At 47.3% G+C, this 22,303-nt stretch overlaps 1 protein-coding gene across 4 annotated transcripts in view; it reads left to right on the top strand.

The window, feature by feature from the left end:
- Nucleotides 1-2,617: 2,617 nt before the first annotated feature.
- Nucleotides 2,618-22,303, top strand: part of UBE2E1 (ubiquitin conjugating enzyme E2 E1) — a 74,847-nt gene continuing 55,161 nt past the window's right edge. Inside the window, exons 1-4 of one of the 4 annotated variants that reach the window (XM_038740789.1) lie at nucleotides 2,618-2,727; nucleotides 10,937-11,017; nucleotides 12,536-12,610; nucleotides 14,075-14,163. In XM_038740789.1, coding sequence (XP_038596717.1) covers nucleotides 10,970-11,017; nucleotides 12,536-12,610; nucleotides 14,075-14,163 — 212 coding nt within the window. In that variant the 5' untranslated portion in view covers nucleotides 2,618-2,727; nucleotides 10,937-10,969. Of the gene's footprint in view, nucleotides 2,728-10,936; nucleotides 11,018-12,535; nucleotides 12,611-12,846; nucleotides 12,862-13,975; nucleotides 14,164-22,303 lie in introns of those variants that run through there. The other 3 variants (XM_038740782.1, XM_038740777.1, XM_038740798.1) reach the window with 3 other exon arrangements.

The raw sequence follows: 22,303 nt of genomic DNA, 5'->3' as shown, positions 1-22,303 counted from the left end.
AGAGACTCAAGCAGAGAGCATTAATCCACCTCAAGACCCCGGGTTTTCTTCCCAGGAGGGTGCATTTCCTGTCCTTTATGGGTTCAAAGAGGCGAATCCAGATCACTCAATGAGAACTACATTGAAATGGATAAAAATAACAATGATCTAGAATGTCTTCCCTCCCGTCCCCTGAGGCAAGTAGGCAAGACATTAAATTCCCTGCAGCAGAAACCCTCTCCTTGATCCCCTAATGGGCCGATACTGTGAAGGCACCAACCTCCCTAAGTGCCTAGCCTACCCTACTACAGTGGGGAGACTAGATTACTTATCCCCATTGACGGATTTCAAAGCACTTTTCAAAAATGAATTAATTCCATTTCTTTAGATCCCATATGTACAAGCATGAGATGAGTTTCTGATTTGCATTTATTCCCCAAAGGGTGGGTTAATAGGAAAGATGGTGATTTAGTCTAGCTGGCACAGAAAGTTGTGGGTGGGCACTTGGATGAAGTTGTGGGAATCCTGATTCCTACTTCACAATCCTCTTTCCTAAATATTTGTTCACATTTGGGAGTGTGTGAAGAAAACATATTCTTTCACCTCTAAGTTGTTCATAAAATCCTACTTTTTCTTTCAAGCCAAGAGCCAGGAAAATCACAAGTTTTCATTTTATTCTCTGACAGTTTCCAAAAATAACATCTTAAACATGTACCTCTTAGACCAATCCACCACCCTAAGGATTTATTTTAAGCTAAGACACAACTGGAACTAAATAAACTCTAAAAATTGAAACATAAATCTCAGCTTTAGAAAGAATCCTTCTAATCCACAGAGTGGTAGAGCCCAAGAATACAGTAGGTTCCATAAAAATAACTAACAGTTGTGTACAGTAGGGTGTCTCACCCTACTAAGAGCTCACCTCCTCCAGGAGGCCTTCCCAGACTGAGCCCCCCTTTTCCTCTCCTCCTCCTTCTTCCCCCTTCCCCATTGCCCCCTCTCTCCGTCTGCCTACCCCCTTCCCCTCCCCACAGTGCTTGTATATATTAGTACATATTTATTACTCTATTAATTTTATTAATAATGTGTATATAGCTATAATTCTATTTATTTGGATGGTATTGACACCTGTCTACTTGTTTTGTTTTGTTGTCTGTCTCCCCCTCCTAGACTGTGAGCCCATTGTTAGGTAGGGGCCATCTCTATATGTTGCTGATTTGTACTTCCCAAGCACTTAGTACAGTGCTCTGCACACAGTAAGTGCTCAATAAATATGATTGAATTAATGAATGAATGAGAAATTTTCACATAAAAATTGTGTTAAATTGGTTGCCTTTCTCTTTACCTCTTTCTATCTTCTCTCTCTCTCTCTCTCACACACACACACACACACACACACACACAATTTTTAGACCAAGAATACCGAATGCAGTCAAACTGACAAACCCAGGAAGAAAATAAATATAATTTAATTCAAGATCTCTCTGAAGAAATTAGATCTAAGAACATGGAACACAGAATAAGGAACCTTCACCAAAGCCTATCACATTTACTAATGTCACAATGACTCTGTTCAAGTGAAAAATCTGAAGTTCAGTACCAGCTTTGAAGGTCATATTTTCAATTTTTATTAAAATTTAAGTGGTCCTCAGCTCATTTCATTCATTCAATCATATTTATTGAGCACTTGTGTGCAGAGCACTGTACTAAGCGCTTGGGATTTCTTTAGCCATTCTGGTTAAATACCCATGTGGTATGGGGCCTGCAGGCTCTGCCTTATTTTCATGGCAAACTAGCAAGAGAATTATCATCCTGTCTTTAAATACTTGCTTTCAACTGGAGTTAACTTCTCCAACAATCTCAAGAAAAAATACTAGAATATCTGGCAATCCTGACTCATTCTCCCCCTTCTAGACTGTGAGCCCATTGTTGGGTAGGGACTGTCTCTATACATTGCCGAATTGTACTTTCCCTGCACTTATTACAGTGCTCTGCACACAATAAGAGCTCAATAAATACGATTGAGTGAATGAATGAGTGAATAAATGAGAGGAAATGTAAACTCCCTGGAAAAATCTGGTATTCCCTCTATCATACTAATCCATTCATATACCAAAAAATCATCCAAGTGTGGATGCTGAAATGGTGCAGAAGGAATAAAATAAGAATGTTCCCATATCTCATTGCTAGGAGACTAGTGGGGGTGGCTTGGGGGACCTGAGGTACGAGACTAAAGCATAATGCTCTATTATTCACCATAACTCCAACTCATAATGGTTTGAAGGAAGAGCCCAGTATTCCTGAGTTGGGAGTTAAGGAGTAAGGTGAGGGAAGAGGGGATGCACGAATCCACTATCCTGCCCCACAACTTGGCACAGGAGAAAACTGGGTTTGTGGAGCCAGTCCTAGCCATATGTACCTGGTCGAGAAGACAAAACAACAAGGCGTGGCATCTCATGAGTGTATATATTTTGCCATGATATATTGCCATGAATCAGGAATGTTGGGGGAAAAGGTTCTTAGAAAATTGACCCTGCTAGTACCTTTGGAATAATTTAGACACAACTTAGATAAAACTACCACTTTGATGCTTTCCAAATTTTGTCCAGGATTCTGTCTTCCAAATGAATTTTCTGGAGTAAAAACATCCTATTCTGGCTCTGCCAAAGCAAGAACTTTGTGAGTGTTTTTAGGAGAGTTGATAGAAGAAACTTTAAGCCATTGGAGTCATGGAAACAAGGATTGAAGGTAATTTTTACTTAATACTTGCATGGCTCAGATTCACATTGTTCTGGGTTATAAGCAAATATCGGGTTCAGGACAAGAATTCATAGTGAATGAAAATTGGATCTCATTCTCATGGGCAATTAATACACTTTACTGATGTCATATTATCAGCAGAAGGAAGGAAAATGATAGTCTTAGTAAAACTCCAACTATGCCTCCTTTACTACCTTTACCACACTAAATTATAGAAAGGAATGTGTTCATGCTAATCACCCTCCACTTGTGGAGCATGAGGCGCAGCATGCCATAGTGGATAGAGCACGGCCCTGGGAGTCTGAAGGTCATGGGTTCCAATCCTGGCTTCACTACTTGTCTGTTGTGTGACCTTGGGCAAGTCACCTCACTTCTCTGTGTCTCAGTTACCTCATCTGTAAACTGGGGATTAAGATTGTGAGCCCTATGTGGGACAGGGACTGGGTCCAACTCAATTTGCTTATAAGCACCTTAGTACAGTGCCTGGCACGTAGTAAGCAGTTAACAAATACCATTATTATTATTATTATTATTATTATTGTTATTATTATTATCGCAGACACCAAGCAAAAACCTTCTTCTAACGCTAACCTTCTCGCTGTATCTTGATCTCATTTACTTCACCACCAAACCCTAGCCCACATTCTGCCTCTGGCCTGGAATGCCCTCCCTTCTTGAATCCTACAGATAATTATTCCCCCCCCTTAAAGCCTTATTGAGGCTGCATCCCTCTAAGAGGCCTTCCTTGACTAAGCCCCCCTTTCCTCTTCTTCTACTCCCTTCTGTGTAGCTCCCAGCCCCACAGTACTTATGTACACATCTGCTTTTTTATTTATGCATATTAATGTCTGCCTCTCCCCTGCCCTCTAGACTGTAAGCTAGTTGTGGACAGGGAATGTCTCTGTTTATTGTTGCATTGTACTCTCCCAAGTGCTTAGCACAGTGCTCTGCACACAGTAAGTGCTCAAAAAATACAGTTGAATGAATAACTACTATGGTATTTGTTAAGCACTTACTATGTGCCAAGCACTGTTCTAAGTGCTGGATAAATAAAGCAACACTTCATGCTCCAATCCTGAAAAGCATTTGATTCTGTTATCAGCTCATGGTAAATTTTGAAAATCACATAGTTGTTCTATGCCTCCATGTGGCAGAAAAAAATAATTTAGTTCTGCCCTAGCCTAGCTTCCTAGAAACATTTGGGAATGATAACAGTCTGACATGATCAGAGCCCTTCAAAGGACTCTGTGTTAGAGAAGCCAATGGAAAAAAAATTGGCCTGAGTTGAAGATAAAAGTGGTAGAACTCATTAGGCTTCAAGAAACTGACCCTTCTTTTAGGACCTTACTTATCTCCTTCTTTATGGGGATAGGCTTTCTCTGCAGGAGGCACATCCTGGAAATTTACTGGAAGTCTAGCATTTGAGGAAGACTCAGTATTTTCCCCCTATTTCAAACCTGAGACTTTTTAAATAGAGAAGGAATCCTTTATCTAGGCATGGATCACAGAGTAGAATAATGTACTTGGGAAATGACTAAACATCATAATTTGCTGAGCAACAATTCTGATACTAAAATACTCTGCGTAGAGAGAGACTTTACAAAATATGGGCAGTTTTCCAATAATGCATGAGTTGTTCTCTTGTAGAACCCCAGATTAAGGAAATCTTGTATTGTAATATATATATATATATATATATATATATATATACACAGTAAAGATACTTACATACCTTGAGTGATGCCTACGCACACTGTCTCTTCCAACACCACAGTGTATTCTAGGAAGAATAATCCCTAATCCTTCCATCACATTGTATCCAAAATGCATAGTGAAAACATTCACAACAGAAAACAGACTAACAAGAAGCAGTTGAAAGGCCAAGAAATGATGGATTCTGAAGTGAGAAGAGGCCCTTTCCCTGTGAACGTATTTCACATTCTTTCTGAAGGATGGAAACCACATACAGCATATGTCATTGAGATCATGTAACTCTGTCTCCTAGTATAAGTTCAGAACAGGATTCATCTTGAACTTGAAGTGCTCCTACTTCAAAGGGCTCTTGATACGCTAAAGATGGTTTAAAGAAGAACACTCTTCTTTAGGAAAATACTGGAGAAATTGGAGCTTGCTTTCAATAAATCCTTATTTGGATCATTTGATCTAATTCTCCTAATTTAAATGGAACTGTTACACTATATTCCTATTAAATATTCACCATCTAGGCGTTCATGACTGGATCATTATTACAAGTATTTACTGAGCTCCTATTGCGTGCAGAGAACTATACTAGGCACAAGGGAACATTCACTCAAAATAGGAGATGAGGCCCTAGGCCTTGAGGAATTTACAATCTAATTGGGGAGGCAGGCAGGAGAATCTAGATGCAATTCTATCAATAAGAGTAGTAACTAACTAAATACATGAATAAATCAATGCACAAATAAATGAGAAAAATGAATAAGCAAAATGCAGAAGTGTTATGCATTCGTGACGGACAACCAGTAGAGTGACCTGATCAGGAAGGTGGGATTTGTGGAAAGATACATTTTTAACTTTGTAATACTCACTAATGGGTGCCGGTTAAATTTAAGATACATGTTCTAATGAGGTTCTGGTTAATGGGGAATCGTTGTTTACCAAGATGCTTGACCTTTCCCCTTCTTCCTCCCTGCCAAGGAATTCCATCTACTCTCTCTTCTAGTAGGACCAAATAGCCACTTGAAGTTCTCCCATCTATTTTATAAGGACTTCACATCCTTATCATATAATTTCACATTTTCAGAGAGCCGGAGGTCAGCTAAATCCTTGAGTGAGGGGAAGGATGGAGGAAGGGGTACAAAATGGGGTTTTCCCTTTCTAAATGAGACCGTGTTGCTTTAAAATAATCTGAAATTTCAACAAAGCAAAGAATCATAATACTGTCAAATGCTAATAGACCCTTTTCCTTAGCTTTTACAGAACAGACCATTTTGTAAACACAAACGATTAAAAAAGGTAGGGAGTTGCTAGAAGAAGTGGTAATTCTGGTATTTATCGAGTGCTGATTGGGAATGGAGCACTGTACTAAACAGCTGGAAAGTACAACAGAGGTCAAAACGTGTTCCCTGTCTACAAGAAGCTTACTCTAGGGGGCTAGCAGGCATAAAAATATTTACAAATGGCCAAATTGGAGTAATTAATCAAATGCACAACTGAATTTACATACATACTCATGTACTAAGAATGAGTATGAATAGATTCATTCACTCAATTCAATCGTATTTATTGAGCGCTTACTGTGCACTGCACTAAGCATTTGGAAAGTACAGTACAGCAATAAAGAGAGACAATCCCTGCCCACAATGGGCTTAGATAAATGCCAGTTGTGGCTGTTGGGTTAATATGCTTAGTTCATATACTTAGTTTCTATTCCTAACCTCGGCCCCAGGATTTCAATCCTTAAAAGCCCAGTTGGAGGGAAAAAGAAGAAATGTGGCAAGAAAAACTTTGACTTCCCTTGATTTTTCAATCAATCAATCAATCAATCGTATTTATTGAGCGCTTACTGTGTGCAGAGCACTGTACTAAGCGCTTGGGAAGTACAAGTTGGCAACATATAGAGACAGTCCCTACCCAACAGTGGGCTCACAGTCTAGAAGGGGGAGACAGAGAACAAAACCAAACATATTAACAAAATAAAATAAATAGAATAGATATGTACAAGTAAAATAAATAAATAAATAAATAGAGTAATAAATATGTACAAACATATATACATATATACAGGTGCTGTGGGGAAGGGAAGGAGGTAAGACGGTGGGGATGGAGAGGGGGACGAGGGGGAGAGGAGGGAGGGGGCTCAGTCTGGGAAGGCCTCCTGGAGGAGGTGAGCTCTCATTAGGGCCTTGAAGGGAGGAAGAGAGCTAGCTTGGCGGATGGGCAGAGGGAGGGCATTCCAGACCAGGGGGATGACGTGGGCCGGGGGTCGACTGCGAGACAGGCGAGAACGAGGCATGGTGAGGAGATTAGCGGCAGAGGAGCGGAGGGTGCGTGCTGGGCTGTAGAAGGAGAGAAGGGAGGTGAGGTAGGAGGGGATGAGGTGATGGAGAGCCTTGAAGCCCAGGGTGAGGAGTTTCTGCCTGATGCGCAGATTGATTGGTAGCCATTGGTGATTTTTGAAGAGGGGAGTAACATGCCCAGAGCGTTTCTGGACAAATACAATCCGGGCAGTGACATGAAGTATGGATTGAAGTGGGGAGAGACACGAGGATGGGAGATCAGAGAGGAGGCTGATGCAGTAGTCCAGCCGGGATAGGATGAGAGCTTGAATGAGCAGGGTAGCGGTTTGGATGGAGAGGAAAGGGCGGATCTTGGCTAAGTTGTGGACCCGAGACCGGCAGGTTTTGGTGACGGCTTGGATGTGAGGGGTGAACGAGAGAGCGGAGTCGAGGATGACACTAAGGTTGCAGGCTTGTGAGACGGGAAGGATGGTAGTGCCGTCAACAGTGATGGGAAAGTCAGGGAGAGGGCAGGGTTTGGGAGGGAAGACAAGGAGTTCAGTCTTGGACATGTTGAGTTTTAGGTGGCGGGCAGATATCCAGATGGAGATGTCCTGAAGGCAGGAGGAGATGTGAGCCTGGAGGGAGGGGGAGAGAGCAGGGGCAGAGATGTAGATCTGGGTGTCATCAGTGTAGAGATGATAGTTGAAGCCGTGGGAGCGAATGAGGTCACCAAGGGAGTGAGTGTAGATCGAGAACAGAAAGGGACCAAGAACTGAACCTTGGGGAACCCCCACCGTAAGGGGATGGGAGGGGGAGGAGGAGCCTGCAAAAGAGACTGAGAATGAACAACCAGAGAGATAAGAGGAGAACCAGGAGAGGACGGAGTCTGTGAAGCCAAGGTTGCATAGTGTGTTGAGGAGAAGGGGGTGGCTTCCGTCCCCTTCATTCCACGGAAACTGCGCTCTCAAAGGTCACCAATGACCTCCTGCTTGCCAAATCCAACGGCTCATACTCTGTCCTAATCCTCCTCGACCTCTCAGCTGCCTTTGACACTGTGGACCACCCCCTTCTCCTCAACACGTTATCTGACCTTGGCTTCACAGACTCCGTCCTCTCCTGGTTCTCCTCTTATCTCTCCGGTCGTTCTTTCTCAGTCTCTTTTGCAGGCTCCTCCTCCCCCTCCCATCCTCTTACTGTGGGGGTTCCCCAAGGTTCAATGCTTGGTCCCCTTCTGTTCTCAATCTACACTCACTCCCTTGGTGACCTCATTCGCTCCCACGGCTTCAACTATCATCTCTACGCTGATGACACCCAGATCTACATCTCTGCCCCTGCTCTCTCCCCCTCCCTCCAGGCTCGCATCTCCTCCTGCCTTCGGGACATCTCCATCTGGATGTCCGCCCGCCACCTAAAGCTCAACATGTCGAAGACTGAGCTCCTTGTCTTCCCTCCCAAACCTTGTCCTCTCCCTGACTTTCCCATCTCTGTTGACGGCACTACCATCCTTCCCGTCTCACAAGCCCGCAACCTTGGTGTCATCCTCGACTCCGCTCTCTCATTCACCCCTCACATCCAAGCCGTCACCAAAACCTGCCGGTCTTAGCTCCGCAACATTGCCAAGATCCGCCCTTTCCTCTCCATCCAAACCGCTACCCTGCTAATTCAAGCTCTCATCCTATCCCGTCTGGACTACTGCACTAGCCTTCTCTCTGATCTCCCATCCTCGTGTCTCTCTCCACTTCAATCCATACTTCATGCTGCTGCCCGGATTATCTTTGTCCAGAAACGCTCTGGACATATTACTCCCCTCCTCAAAAACCTCCAATGGCTACCGATCAATCTGCGCATCAGGCAGAAACTCCTCACCCTGGGCTTCAAGGCTCTCCATCACCTCGCCCCCTCCTACCTCACCTCCCTTCTCTCCTTCTACTGCCCAGCCCGCACCCTCCGCTCCTCCACCGCTAATCTCCTCACTGTACCTCGTTCTCGCCTGTCCCGCCATCGACCCCCGGCCCACGTCATCCCCCGGGCCAGGAATGCCCTCCCTCTGCCCATCCGCCAAGCTAGCTCTCTTCCTCCCTTCAAGGCCCTGCTGAGAGCTCACCTCCTCCAGGAGGCCTTCCCAGATTGATCCCCTTCTTTCCTCTCCCCCTCGTCCCCCTCTCCATCCCCCCGTCTTACCTCCTTCCCTTCCCCACAGCACCTGTATATATGTATATATGGTTGTACATATTTATTACTCTATTTATTTATTTATTTATTTATTTTACTTGTACATTTCTATCCTACTTATTTTATTTTGTTGGTATGTTTGGTTCTGTTCTCTGTCTCCCCCTTTTGGACTGTGAGCCCACTGTTGGGTAGGGACTGTCTCTATGTGATGCCAATTTGTACTTCCCAAGCGCTTAGTACAGTGCTCTGCACATAGTAAGCGCTCAATAAATACGATTGATTGATTGATTGATTGATTGATTGGTACACAGTGTCGACGGCAGCTGAGAGGTCGAGGAGGATTAGGATAGAGTATGAGCCGTTGGATTTGGCAAGCAGGAGGTCATTGGTGACCTTTGAGAGGGCAGTTTCTGTGGAATGTAGGGGACGGAAGCCAGACTGGAGGGGGTCGAGGAGAGAGTTGGTGTTGAGGAATTCGAGGCAGCGCGTGTGGACGACTCGTTCAAGGAGTTTGGAAAGGAATGGCAGGAGGGAGATGGGGCGATAACTAGAAGGTGAGGTGGGGTCAGGAGAGGGCTTTTTTAGGATGGGAGAGACATGGGCATGTTTGAAGGCAGAGGGGAAGGAACCAGTGGAGAGTGAGCGGTTGAAGATGGAAGTTAAGGAGGGGAGAAGGGACGGAGCGAGAGAGTTTTTCAACTCCAGAAAAGAGATCACATACTGTAGAAAGGCCCCTCTTGCACACAGAACCCACAGAATAAATGAGTTATATAACAAAGCATCAGGAGTGGGGTTGACTCAGGATTCCAAGTAGTTTTAAACACCGCCAAATAGCAACATCTTCCGCTGTTATCCCATTCCCAGAGCTTATCAAAATAGCCAAAACCTTGATTGAAATGTCCAAGTTTATTTTTTAACCATAACCATGATCCTCTTCAAAAACACCTACAAAAAGGAGCTGATGTGTTTTCAAAGAGAGCTCTCCATTCCAGCAGGGAATAACAAGAAATCTATATTCAAATGCCTCACAGACCAGGATGCCATGGACGACTGAGGAATCGTCACCTTGAGCGAACTTTTAAAAAGACAGTCACTTGTTTTGGATGGCTTGGGTGGAGTCAAGAGGCTCAATTAGTGACTGTCACAGGTGTCTTACAGTTCTGAGATTTTACAATGTCAAGATTTTATTAAATATCAAGGGATCATGCAACTTATTTTACTATGGGGGGAGAGAAACACAGGGTTTAGGGGGATGATAAGGTTGGACTTTCGGAAAGGTGGAGAGCATAAAAGGGGTTGTCAGATAGCCTTTGTTAATGTTCAAATTCCCAGCTACTGGATATACCATGTAGCTTTGAATGACGACAGTGCCGGTAAACCATATGTTGTTGTGGAAAATAATAGCAACTTGAATTTGGTAATTTACTACAGTCAGTAAGAATGTGACTCTGCCGTGTCCTTATATCCCAAGACTGAGCATCACTGTTGACAATTTTGGGTCTTTTTACATCTTCCCCAAACAATCAATCGTATTTATTGAACGCTTATTGCATGCAGAGCACTGTGCTAGGTGCTTAGTATAGTAAAGTAAAACTAAACTAATAAAAAGAATGTGAAATGAAACAATCATCTGTAATGGGATATCATTAAAAATTATTTATGGCCAAAATGCCAAATTGAGAATACATCTTCAGGGTTAAGAATATATTACCATACTTGGAAAAAAATTATGATGATTGTTCACTTATCTAACACTTGAATTTTAGCACGAGGCTCACCCGGACACTTTCTCAGTTTACAAGCAAACCTTTACATATAATGTAACCTGGAATTTCAATTTTTAAATCAGTAATGTAACACGTTTAATAAGTTGTCACCTGCAAGCCTAGTGTAGTGTAGTATATTTTTCCATCACATGATGATACCATTTGTATCTGCCATCTGTTATTTTAAAAAGCACTTTGTTAAATTACTAAATACATTTAATTTCTGTAATGATCTGCTCCTCCTGCTCTAATGCTGAATTCTGAATTTTCTCACAGGCTTATGGGCAGAAGCATGTAAGTGGCTGTGAAATGCAGAATCCTGAACTCAGGTCTCGTTTGGTGAGGAACCAGTCTTTGGTAAGGGGATAAGTTGTTCAAGTTCAGATCTGTGTTTTTTAAAGTTCATTTTCCTTGAACAATTCACTTTTTGAGGAGAGCTTCTATGGTATGCACACCTTAAAAAAACTTCCTTGTACCAAATCACACCTTTTCTCATTAAGTTGCTAACCCTTCCTCTGTACTTAATAAGACGCAATAACTCCCTCCCGTAGAAAGTATTTTCTAAATTCTGGATTTATCTTGTCAGGGACCTCTAAAACCAGACTAAGATTAACCCCAGACCAAGATTTCGAGAGCCTCTTCCATTTACACTTGGAGCAGGGAAATCCTCCTCCAGCCCTTTTGGGGTGTCCTGTCTGTGTCCCGGCCTTCGAGGGGGGTGGTCCGGGAGAGTTGGGGGGTGCAAGTGGAGGGCTGGGGGAAGGTGTGCAGTGCCTACAGTGCTCTGCACACAGTAAGCGCTCAATAAACACGATTGAATGAATGCCCTGGTCAGTCCCCTAACTTGCAGTGAATGGGGGGGGGGGGGGGGGGATGGGGGAGAAGGAGGGGGGAGAGGAAGAGAGAGAGGGAGTGGGAGAGGGGGAGAGAGAGGGAGAGAGGGAGTGGGAGAGGGGGAGAGGGACAGGGGAAGAGGGAGAGGGACAGGAGGAGGGGAGACGGGGGAGAGAAAGTGGGGGAGAGGGAGAGAGAGGGTGGGGGGAGAGAGGGAGGGTGGAGAGGGAGTGGGAGAGGAGGAAGGGGAGAGGGATGGGGATGGGGAAAGAGGGGGAGAGGGAGGGGGGGAGAGGGGGGAGAGGGACAGGGGGAGGGGGAGAGGGACAGGAGGAGGGGAGACAGGGGGAGAGAAAGTGGAGAGGGAGAGAGAGGGTGGGGGGGGGAGAGGGAGGGGGAGGGGGAGAGGAAGAGAGGGAGAGGGAGTGGGAGAGGAGGAAGGGGAGAGGGATGGGGATGGGGAAAGAGGGGGAGAGGAAGAGGGGGAGAGGAAGAGAGAGGGAGAGGGAGAGAGGGAGTGGAAGAGGAGGAGAGGGGAAGAGGGGGAAAGGGGGAGGGGGAGAGGGAGGGGAGGGGGGAAGATGAAGAGCGGGAGAGAGGGGGAGAGGGAGTGGGGGGAGAGGAAGAGAGGGAGTGGGGGCAGAGGAAGAGAGGGAATGGGGGCAGGGGCAGAGGAAGAGAGGGAATGGGGGCAGAGGAAGAGGGAGAGAGGGAGGGAGGGGGAGAGGGAGTGGGAGGGGGAAGAGGGGGGAGGTAAAGAAAGGGGGAGGGGGAGAGGGGGAGAGGGAGAGAGAGAGTGGGAAGGGGGTAAGAGGGAGAGGGAGAGTGGGAAGGGGGTAAGAGAGAGAGTGGGAGTGGGAAGCGGGTAAGAGAGAGAGTGGGAGAGGGAGAGAGGAGGGAGAGGGAGAGAGGGGGCAGAGAGAGCTAGGTGTGTGTGTGTGTGTGTGTGTGTGCGTGCGCGCGAGTGTGACTGAGGGAGGCAGCAGGGAAGCCATTGCCTGTTTAATAGTTGCTGTTGCAGCACTTCCGCTTCTCTCCCAGCGAGAGAGACACGAGTGGCCAGGCCCAGCCGCCGACGCCGCCGCAGCAGCCCGGAGGAACCCGACACAAAGAGAGGTACGGGGGGCGGCCGGGGCGGGGCGGGGGGGGCATACCCCCTTCCCCCCTCCCTCCCTCCCTCCGGGGCCCCCCGCCCCCTCTGTCCCCCGGCCCCGGCCCGGCCCGGCCCGGCCTCGCTCGGCCCGGGCTCGGGGACCCCCTCGCCCCCCGGCCGCCCCCGGGGCCGGGGCACGGGGGCGGGGGGGGGCGAGGGAGGAGGAGGAGGAGGAGGGGGAGGAGGGCGCCCCAACGGGCACGGATGGAAAAAGGTGGAGGGAGGGAGGGAGGGGGCGTCCTGTCAGGTTGGGGGGCGACCCCCTTCCGGACCCCCGGGGGTCCCAAGACGGGGGAGGGGGCCGTTTCATCGAACGGCGTTTTCTCCAGGATTGGGGGCGGCAGCAGAGAGGGAACAGTCCCACCATCGGATATTAGCCCCCCCCCCCCCCCCCCCGTCGGATGGGGCTTATTGTTATTCCTTTTCTGCGGAGACGGATTCCCCCCTCCCGCCCCCCCACCCCACACCCCTCGGGTCGCCCCCCCGAGGTGGGGATGGGGGGGCGGGTGGGGGAGACCCGGGCTGGGGTCCCTAGGAGGGCAGGAGGAAGGAGAGTGGCCCGGGTGGAGTTTGGGGGGAAGGGGGGGGTTACACGGAACGGCTTGAACCTTTTCTCACTCCCCCACCCCCCCATTTCTTCTCCCAGACACCCCGTCTCTTCTCCCTTTTCTTCTCCCTCCCCCCCCACATCTGGACGGTCTCAGTGGCCCCCCACCCACCATCCCCCTCTCCCCCCTACGTGTCCTCTCCTCTCAACCCATCTCTCCCAAACTCTTCTCTGCAGACCCCCTTCCCGTTACCGATTTTTCTCCTCCCGTCTCACTTCCCCTCTCTCCCCCAAACCCGCACCTTCTTTCTTTCCACCTCCATGACGCCTTCCCCCCTCCTCCCCCCGCCCTTTCCTTTTCCCCGTCTCTCCTCCTCCTGGCCGTCGTCGTCCTCCTCCTTGTCCTCCTCCTCCTCTTCCTTCTCCTCCTCTCTCCTTCCCCGATCCCCCTTTGCCGAGGAAGCCCCTGCTCTCCGAGAGGTTGATTGTTGAGGAGGAGGAGGAGGAGGAGGGAAATCGCCTGCTGCAGATAATTTCTCTGCATCGTGCACCGATTTGAAGTCGATGGTCTAAAAATAAACAAACAACGCTCGTCCGATTGGCAAATGCCCGAAGGGGCCTAGACACTTTTCTAAGAGGAGAGAAACCTTGGGTAGAGAGGGTGGAAGGGGCATAGAGGGAAAGGAGCAAGGGAGCAGATGTGCCTTTCCTCACCCCTCCACTCCCCGAGTCCTTTTCTTCCTACTTATTAGTTGGTTTGTATTCTCTCTGTCTTCTACAGGGACTCTGTTTTTGGGGTGGGGGTGGGGGGTTCGCTATGTCGGATGACGATTCGAGGGCCAGCACCAGCTCCTCATCATCTTCGTCCTCCAACCAGCAGACTGAGAAGGAAACCAACACCCCCAAGAAGAAAGAAAGTAAAGTCAGCATGAGCAAAAACTCTAAACTTCTCTCGACCAGCGCAAAGAGGTACTTTGTTTTATCACCTTCCTTTTCACTCCCAATATATAACTTTTGTCATCCCTCGCTACCTGCCCCAGTTAACCTTGCTCTCTCTCACTGCCGTTTCGTCACTCTTAAGAAAAATCAAATATAGTTACAAACTATCTTTGAAAACTGGGGGTATTCCATGCTGCCTCTTCTATCCTGCATTTCATCATTTGCCTAAGTGTAGCTATTACTCTCCCCATCTCTTCATCGCTTGAGAGCATTTTAAAGAATCACCTGTATTTTAACGTTATCCTTCAAAGTTTTATTTCTATTTCTGAATCTATCACCAATTCCTCCATCTCTTCCCTTTCACCTGTTGCATATATTTTGAATGCTTTTTTTCTCCACAAACTGCATCGTGAATGTTAGCTTGTACAGAACAGAATTTGCAAGGCTGAAAACAAAATTAAGCATACTTTATGATTAACATTGACTGCAAAATAGAGGAAGTAACGCCCATGTCTTTATCTATTTATGAAATTTCAGGGATGTCCTTTCCATTTTGGTACCCGGTTTCCTTTCCTTTAATGCCCAGAGATGTTTCTTTATATTCTAGGTATCTCTGGTCCTTTGCCCATTTCTTCTCTTCTTCGTACCTTTAGAATAATGTGTCTAGATCCTACTCCTTGCCCTAATCACCCGTCAGCAATATCTTATGGACCCAGAGGTCACTGCGTAATTTGTGATAGACCATCCAAGAACCTCACACATCCTTTTTTGTAAAATACTTTTACACAGTGCTACTTACTACACTTTGAATTGTTACGAAAGAAAATAATACAGATGTGATATCTCAGGTGGGGACATGTCCTTAAAAGACATTTCAAATCGGTATTTGATTTGAATTTCTCAAGTGATCTTTGGATTGTCTCTGTAGTGTCTAGTTGGAAGCACTTTTTATGTACAAGAATTTAGGAAGTTGGGACTTTGGAAGCAGATGAAGAATCTATAGTAATCCAAAAAAAGAGACAATTAAACCATTGAAAACGCTTTAAGCATTTCTTAGGAAGTGAATGTGTTGTGAATTGTCATGGGACCAAAGCTCCAATGAACTTCACCCTCGACTCCTGTCTCTTAACAGCAAGTCTGATTCAGGCTCAGCCCTGTTGATAGGGGTTCAGGTGGAAGAGATACCTGCTGTTTTCTTTGAGTACTCTTCCCGGTCCAGAGTGTTGTTTAGTGGTTCCCTATCTCCTGGATAATTCCATAGTCATGGCACCATCTAAACCGGGGGTCTTGGGAGACTGAACTGGGATCCTTTGAGTTCCACCCATTCCATCATGTGTGCTTCTTGGATGGTCAGAACGGGATCCACTTCTAGAGGCAGTAAATGGGGAAGGGGTTGTATATAATGTGGGGAGGGTCTGCTAGAGTATTTACCTTTTGGCATATGACACTTTATTGGACAGTAATGGTGGCTATATGCGGGAAATGGGAGGTAAGCATTCTTGATGGATAAGAAAAGATCAGGTTGTGGAGACCAGTTCTTCAAGGAACACAACTCTAAGTTGAAACAAAACACGTTCACTTGGATGAGGATGAGAAATAGAAATTGCATGTGGAAAATTTCCAGTAATTTATCACCCAAAGTAAAATACCTATATTCTTGAAATTAATTAAGTTTGCTCCATCTCCCTGAAAGAATAAGTGCTTGTTAGTGTAAAATTTAAAAGAAAAACTAATAAAGAGGGAGAGTGTTTCCAGGAAGGCCTACACACAGGGAATGGAGTTTTGTAAAGTGAAAGCCTACTTCAGAAAGGCACATCAGTTTGAAAAGTTGGACAGGAACCAGAGACACCTGCCTTGACAAGTCAGATATTTTTTTCATGAGTGTGGTGTATTGGAAGGGATGTAGAGGTCAAGCAGAGTTGAAGAGGCAGGGGAGCCCTGACTGGCAAGAAAGAAAGCGATTAACTATACAAGAGAGTGGTTTCTGGTATGGTCAGAGGAAAACCCTGATTGAAAGCGGTCATGGATAAGACATTATATGAAACATACGAAAGTTATTTTTGCAAACATTTTGGTAGTTGAAAGAGATGGGGTGAAAGAGAAAGATGGTATTTTACACTTAGAGGATAAAGTTACTTCTCTTTTGAGAGTAAAATGATGTTCTTCCTGATAGATATTCTGGGATTAGCTAAAATTGGAGAGGAAAAAAGACAGAAAGCTAAGAAATGTAATGGTTAGTGCTTCGTGGAAGAAAGGCATCCGTGTGTATATCTGTATATTAAATATTATCCTGAATATAAGTACAGGGAAATGAGGCCAGGTCATCCCAGGAAGTATATGATGAAAAAACAGTAACACTAATATTTGCTGGATACATTCATCAAAGTGATACTGTGAAGAAAGAAAGATTGCAAAATTTTGGTAAGAAAAGGTGGTTGCCCATTCAGTGTCATATTATTGTAAGCTAAACATTAGTGACAGGAGTGATAGGAATGGTATCAGAACTGAAGTAATGACAGTAATTTAGAGATGTAAAAATGGAGGTTGAAGAATGATAGGAGTTATATTTTTTTAAGGATCACCAGAAATCCCCAGGGTATAGGACCTATAGAAGAGCACAAGGAGTAAGTGTAGTTGGAACATCAATAACACACTTCCACTCTGGACCCCAGCATTCTTTCTCCCTCAAATATTTGTGTTTGTGTGTATTTATGTATATAATTTATATATATATATATATATATATATATATATATATTGCCATATCTGGGACCCTGTTTCTCATTAACCAGATTGCTCTCACCAACTACACCTCCTCCTTCTCCTCCCTATTCTCCGATCCCCTCACCATTCCTCTTTCTGGAGAGGTGAAAAATAATTGGTTCCTTCCCCCGGCCTGGAATGCCCTCCCTCCACGCATCCACCAAGCTAGCTCTCTTCCTCCCTTCAAAGCCCTACTGAGAGCTCGCCTCCTTCAGGAGGCCTTCCCAGAATGAGCCCCCTTTTCCCTCTCCTCCTCCCCACCTTCCTACCTCCTTCCCCTCCCCACAGCAGTTGTGTATATATATTTATACAGATTTATTACTCTATTTTACTTGTACACATTTACTATTCTATTTATTTTGCTAATGGTGTGCATATAGCTTTAATTTTATTTGTTCTGACGATTTTGACACCTGTCTACATGTTTTGTTTTGTTGTCTGTCTCCCCATTCTAGACTGTGAGCCCGTTGTTGGGTAGGGACCGTCTCTGTATGTTGCCGACTTGTACTTCCCAAGCACTTAGTCCAGTGCTCTGCACACAGTAACCGCTCAATAAATATGATTGAATGAATTGGTACAGTCACTAAATTATATTTATTGAATACTTATGGTGGGCAAAACACTATACTAAGCCCTTGGGGAGAGTACAGTACAAGGAGTTGGTAGACCTGTCCCCTGCCCACAGGGGCTTACAGTCTGGAGGGGGAAACAGACGTTAATATACATAAATTATGGATGTGAACGGAATTGCTGTGGAGTGAATATCAAGTGCCTAAAGGGTACAGATCTAAGGACATAGGTGATGTAGAAAGGAGAGGGAGTAGGGAAGGCCTCTTGGGAGGAGATGTGATTTTAGTAGGGCTTTGAAAAGGGGGAGAGTGGTGGTCCATCTTGTGTGGAGGGGAAAGGAGTTCCAGTCCAAAAGGAGGACCTGGGCAAGGGATCAACAGCAAAATATATAGGATCAAGGGACAGTGAATAAGTTGGTGTTAAAGGAGCTAGGCATGTGGGCTCAATTATGGGAGATAGGCGGTTAGGAAGGAGGGAACGAGCAGATTGAATGTTCTGAAGCCAATGGTGAGGAGTTCCCATTGGATGGGCAACTACTGTATGTCCTTGAGGAGTGGGGAGATGTGGACTGAACCGTGTTAGGAAAATGATCCTGTCCTTAGCCTGAAGTATGGAATGGATTCAGGAGACGCAGGAATTGGGGAGGATAGTAAGGAGGCCAGGTGGGCTTTTTTGTTTTTTCTGTCAATATTAGCAGATTATTGCGATTTTCACGCTGTGAGGATGGGAAGGCAAAAAGCCAACCCTTTTTAGAAGACGGTATGAGCATAAGGAGCAGAAAGAGGCAGCGTTCTATTGCAAATGAAGTCACTTAACCCAAACTTTTGATAATCACTTGCTTTATTTGAAAGCCTGGGTGACAAGGAAACAAAGGCAAGAGACCATTTGGAAGGGATGGGCGCTGCTGCTGGGGTGTCAGAGAAGGGGCCCTTCATGAAGTCGAGAGTGGAAGGGATGGTCTGTGAGGAGAGAGGGAGAGAGACCCTCACAGAAAATCGGGGCTGGGGCCCTATGGCGGAGGGAAAGCACCTGGGTGAATTTTAGAGTGGAGAAGGGTGTGAGGGGACAGTGGAGGAGACTTGAAGGAGCGGGCGGCATATATAAAATAAATACTTCCCAAGCGCTTAGTACAGTGCTCTGCACACAGTAAGCGCTCAATAAATGATTGAATGAATGAGTGAATGAAAGTACTTTTAAGAGAAGGTTGGGGACGACGACCCCACCGTAGGGAACAGGGACAAGGCGATTCGAGGATGAGGATGGCAGGAGGAAGACTGCACCTGCCTCAAGGGAAATGGCCCCTCTCAATCGACTGAGGTGTGGGGAAGGAGAGGGAACATGAGAAGGAAGAACTTTTTTAAAACGGGGGGCAAGCGGAACCCGAGGCGTATGTGCAAAACTTGCGGCGGGAGATGGGCCCAGGGGGCGGTTAGGCTTCATTGGCCGGGTGGAGCTGTGAGCCCACTGTTGGGTAGGGATTGTCTCTATATGTTGCCAACTTGTACTTCCCAAGCGCTTAGTACAGTGCTCTGCACACAGTAAGCACTTAATAAATATGATTGATTGATTGGATTGTCTTTGTCCAGAAACGCTCTGGGCATGTTACTCCCCTCCTCCGAAATCTCCAGTGGCTACCAATCAATCTGCGCATCAGGCAGAAACTCCTCACCCTGGGCTTCAAGGCTGTCCATCACGTCGCCCCCTCCTACCTCACCTCCCTTCTCTCCTTCTCCATCCCACCCCGCACCCTCCGCTCCTCTGCCGCTAATCTCCTCACCGTACCTCGTTCTCACCTGTCCCGCCATCGACCCCCGGGCCTGGAATGCCCTCCCTCTGCCCGTCCGCCAAGCAAGCTCTCTTCCTCCCTTCAAGGCCCTACTGAGAGCTCACCTCCTCCAGGAGGCCTTCCCAGACTGAGCCCCTTCCTTCCTCTCCCCCTTGTCCCCCTCTCCATCCCCCCATCTTACCTCCTTCCCTTCCCCACAGCACCTGTATATATGTATATATGTTTATACATATTTATTACTCTATTTATTTATTTATTTTACTTGTACATATCTATCCTATTTATTTTATTTTGTTAGTATGTTTGGTTTTGTTCTCTGTCTCCCCCTTTTAGACTGTGAGCCCACTGTTGGGTAGGGACTGTCTCTATATGCTGCCAACTTGGACTTCCCAAGCGCTTAGTACAGTGCTGTGCACATAGTAAGCGCTCAATAAATACGATTGATGATGATGATATGTTTGTACATATTTATTACTTTATTTATTTATCTTGTACATATCTATCCTATTTATTTTGTCAGTATGTTTGGTTTCGTTCTCCGTCTCCCCCTTTTAGACTGTGAGCCTACTGTTGGGTAGGGACTGTCTCTACATGTTGCCAACTTGGACTTCCCAAGCGCCTAGTACAGTGCCCTGCACACAGTAGGCGTTCAATAAATACGATTGATTGATGGATTGGAGGGTGGCGGAGGAATCGAGGTGTCGGCGTGAGGTGTGAGGACCCGGCGCTGCCTTCGGGAGCGAGAGCGCGCGCGCGCGCGGCCCCGGGGGCGGTCGGGGTCGCGCAGGGGGAAGGTGTCGTCCGCTGTGTGGGGGCGCGGTTGTAGGCCGTGCCTCCGCCGCCGCCTCAGCGGCCTAGCGAGCGGGCCATGGCCATCAGGTCAGTCCGGGGAGCCGGACGGACGGACGGACAGCCGCCATGTTGGCCGCCGGGGGGGGCCCGGCGGGAACGGCCTCGGCTGAGGAGAGGCCGTTACTCCGTCTCGGATGGGGGATGGGGGACTCCCCCCGGCCTGAGGCGCGCGGGGTCCGTGAAGGCCCGGTGACCCCAAGCAACAGCCCAAGGCAGAGGCCCTGGGTTCGAAGCCCGCCTCCGCCACACCACTGAGCGCTTACTGCGTGCGGAGCACTGTACTAAGCGCCTGCCGTGTGACCTGGGGCGAGTCACTTCGCTTCTCCGAGCCGCCGTTACCTCACCTGTAAAATGGGGGTGAACGCTGGGAGCCCCACGTGGGACAACCCGATCACCTTGTGCGCCCCCCCCCCCCCAGCGCTTAGAACAGTGCTTGGCACATAGTAAGCACTTAACAAATGCTAGGCCCAATTCATTCATTCATAATAGAGTAATAAGAGAAGCAGTGTGCCTCAGTGGAAAGAGCCCGGGCTTTGGAGGCAGAGGCCCTGGGTTCGAATCCAGGCTCTGCCACACCCATTCATTCAATCGTATTTATTGAGCTATTACTGTGTGTAGAGCACTGCACTAAGCGCCTGACGCCTGCCGTGTGACCTTGGGCAAGTCACTTCGCTTCTCCGAGCCGCCGTTACCTCACCTGTAAAATGGGGGTGAACATTGGGAGCCCCACGTGGGACAATCTGATCACCTTGTTTCCCCCCCCCCCCCGCACCACCACCACCAGCGCTTAGAACAGTGCTTGGCACATAGTAAGCACTTAACAAATGCTATTTAAAAAAACCTGCCCGGTGAGGGAGAGGGGACTAGGCCCAATTCATTCATTCATAATAGAGTAATAAGAGAAGCAGTGTGGCTCAGTATTTATTGAGCGCTTACTGCGTGCAGAGCACTGTACTAAGCGCCTGACGCCTGCCGTGTGACCTTGGGCAAGTCACTCCGCTTCTCCGAGCCGCCGTTACCCCACCTGTAAAATGGGGGTGAACACTGGGAGCCCCACGTGGGACAATCTGATCACCTTGTTCCCCCCCCCCCCCCCAGCGCTTAGAACAGTGCTTGGCACATAGTAAGCACTTAACAAATGCTATTTAAAAAAACCTGCCCGGTGAGGGAGAGGGGACTAGGCCCAATTCATTCATTCATAATAGAGTAATAAGAGAAGCAGTGTGGCTCAGTATTTATTGAGCGCTTACTGCGTGCAGAGCACTGTACTAAGCGCCTGACGCCTGCCGTGTGACCTTGGGCAAGTCACTTCGCTTCTCCGAGCCGCCGTTACCTGTAAAATGGGGGTGAACACTGGGAGCCCCACGTGGGACAACCCGATCACCTTGTGCCCCCCCCCCCCCCCCCCCCCCCCCCCCCAGCGCTTAGAACAGTGCTTGGCACATAGTAAGCACTTAACAAATGCCATTTAAAAAAACCCTGCCCGGTGAGGGAAAGGAGACTAGGCCCAATTCATTCATTCATAATAGAGTAATAAGAGAAGCAGTGTGGCTCAGTGGAAAGAGCCCGGGCTTTGGAGGCAGAGGCCCCGGGTTCGAATCCCGGCTCTGCCACACCCCTTCATTCAATCGTATTCATTGAGCGCGTACTGTGTGCAGAGCACTGTACTAAGCGCCTGACGCCTGCCGTGTGACCTTGGGCAAGTCACTTCGCTTCTCTGAGCCGCAGTTACCTCACCTGTAAAATGGGGGTGAACACTGGGAGCCCCACGTGGGACAACCTGATCACTTTGTGCGCCCGCCCCCCCCGCGCTTAGAGCAGTGCTTGGCACATAGTAAGCACTTAACAAATGCTAGGCCCAATTCATTCATTCATAATAGAGTAATACGAGAAGCAGTGTGGCTCAGTGGAAAGAGCCCGGCCTTTGGAGGCAGAGGCCCTGGGTTCGAATCCCAGCTCCACCACACCCCTTCATTCGATCGTATTCATTGAGCGCTTACTGCGTGCAGAGCACTGTACTAAGCCCTTGACACCTGCCGTGTGACCTTGGGCAAGTCACTTCACTTCCCTGAGCCTCAGTTACCTCATCTGTAAAATGGGGATGAACACTGGGATCCCCACGTGGGACAACCCGATCACCTTGTGCCCCTCCAGCGCTTAGAACAGTGCTTGGCACATAGTAAGCACTTAACAAATGCC

The sequence above is a fragment of the Tachyglossus aculeatus genome, chromosome 2 (assembly GCF_015852505.1).
Source record: "Tachyglossus aculeatus isolate mTacAcu1 chromosome 2, mTacAcu1.pri, whole genome shotgun sequence".
NCBI lineage: Eukaryota > Metazoa > Chordata > Mammalia > Monotremata > Tachyglossidae > Tachyglossus > Tachyglossus aculeatus.
The sequence above is the reverse complement of the archived record's forward strand: the minus strand, read 5'-3'. Positions and strand labels throughout refer to the sequence as shown.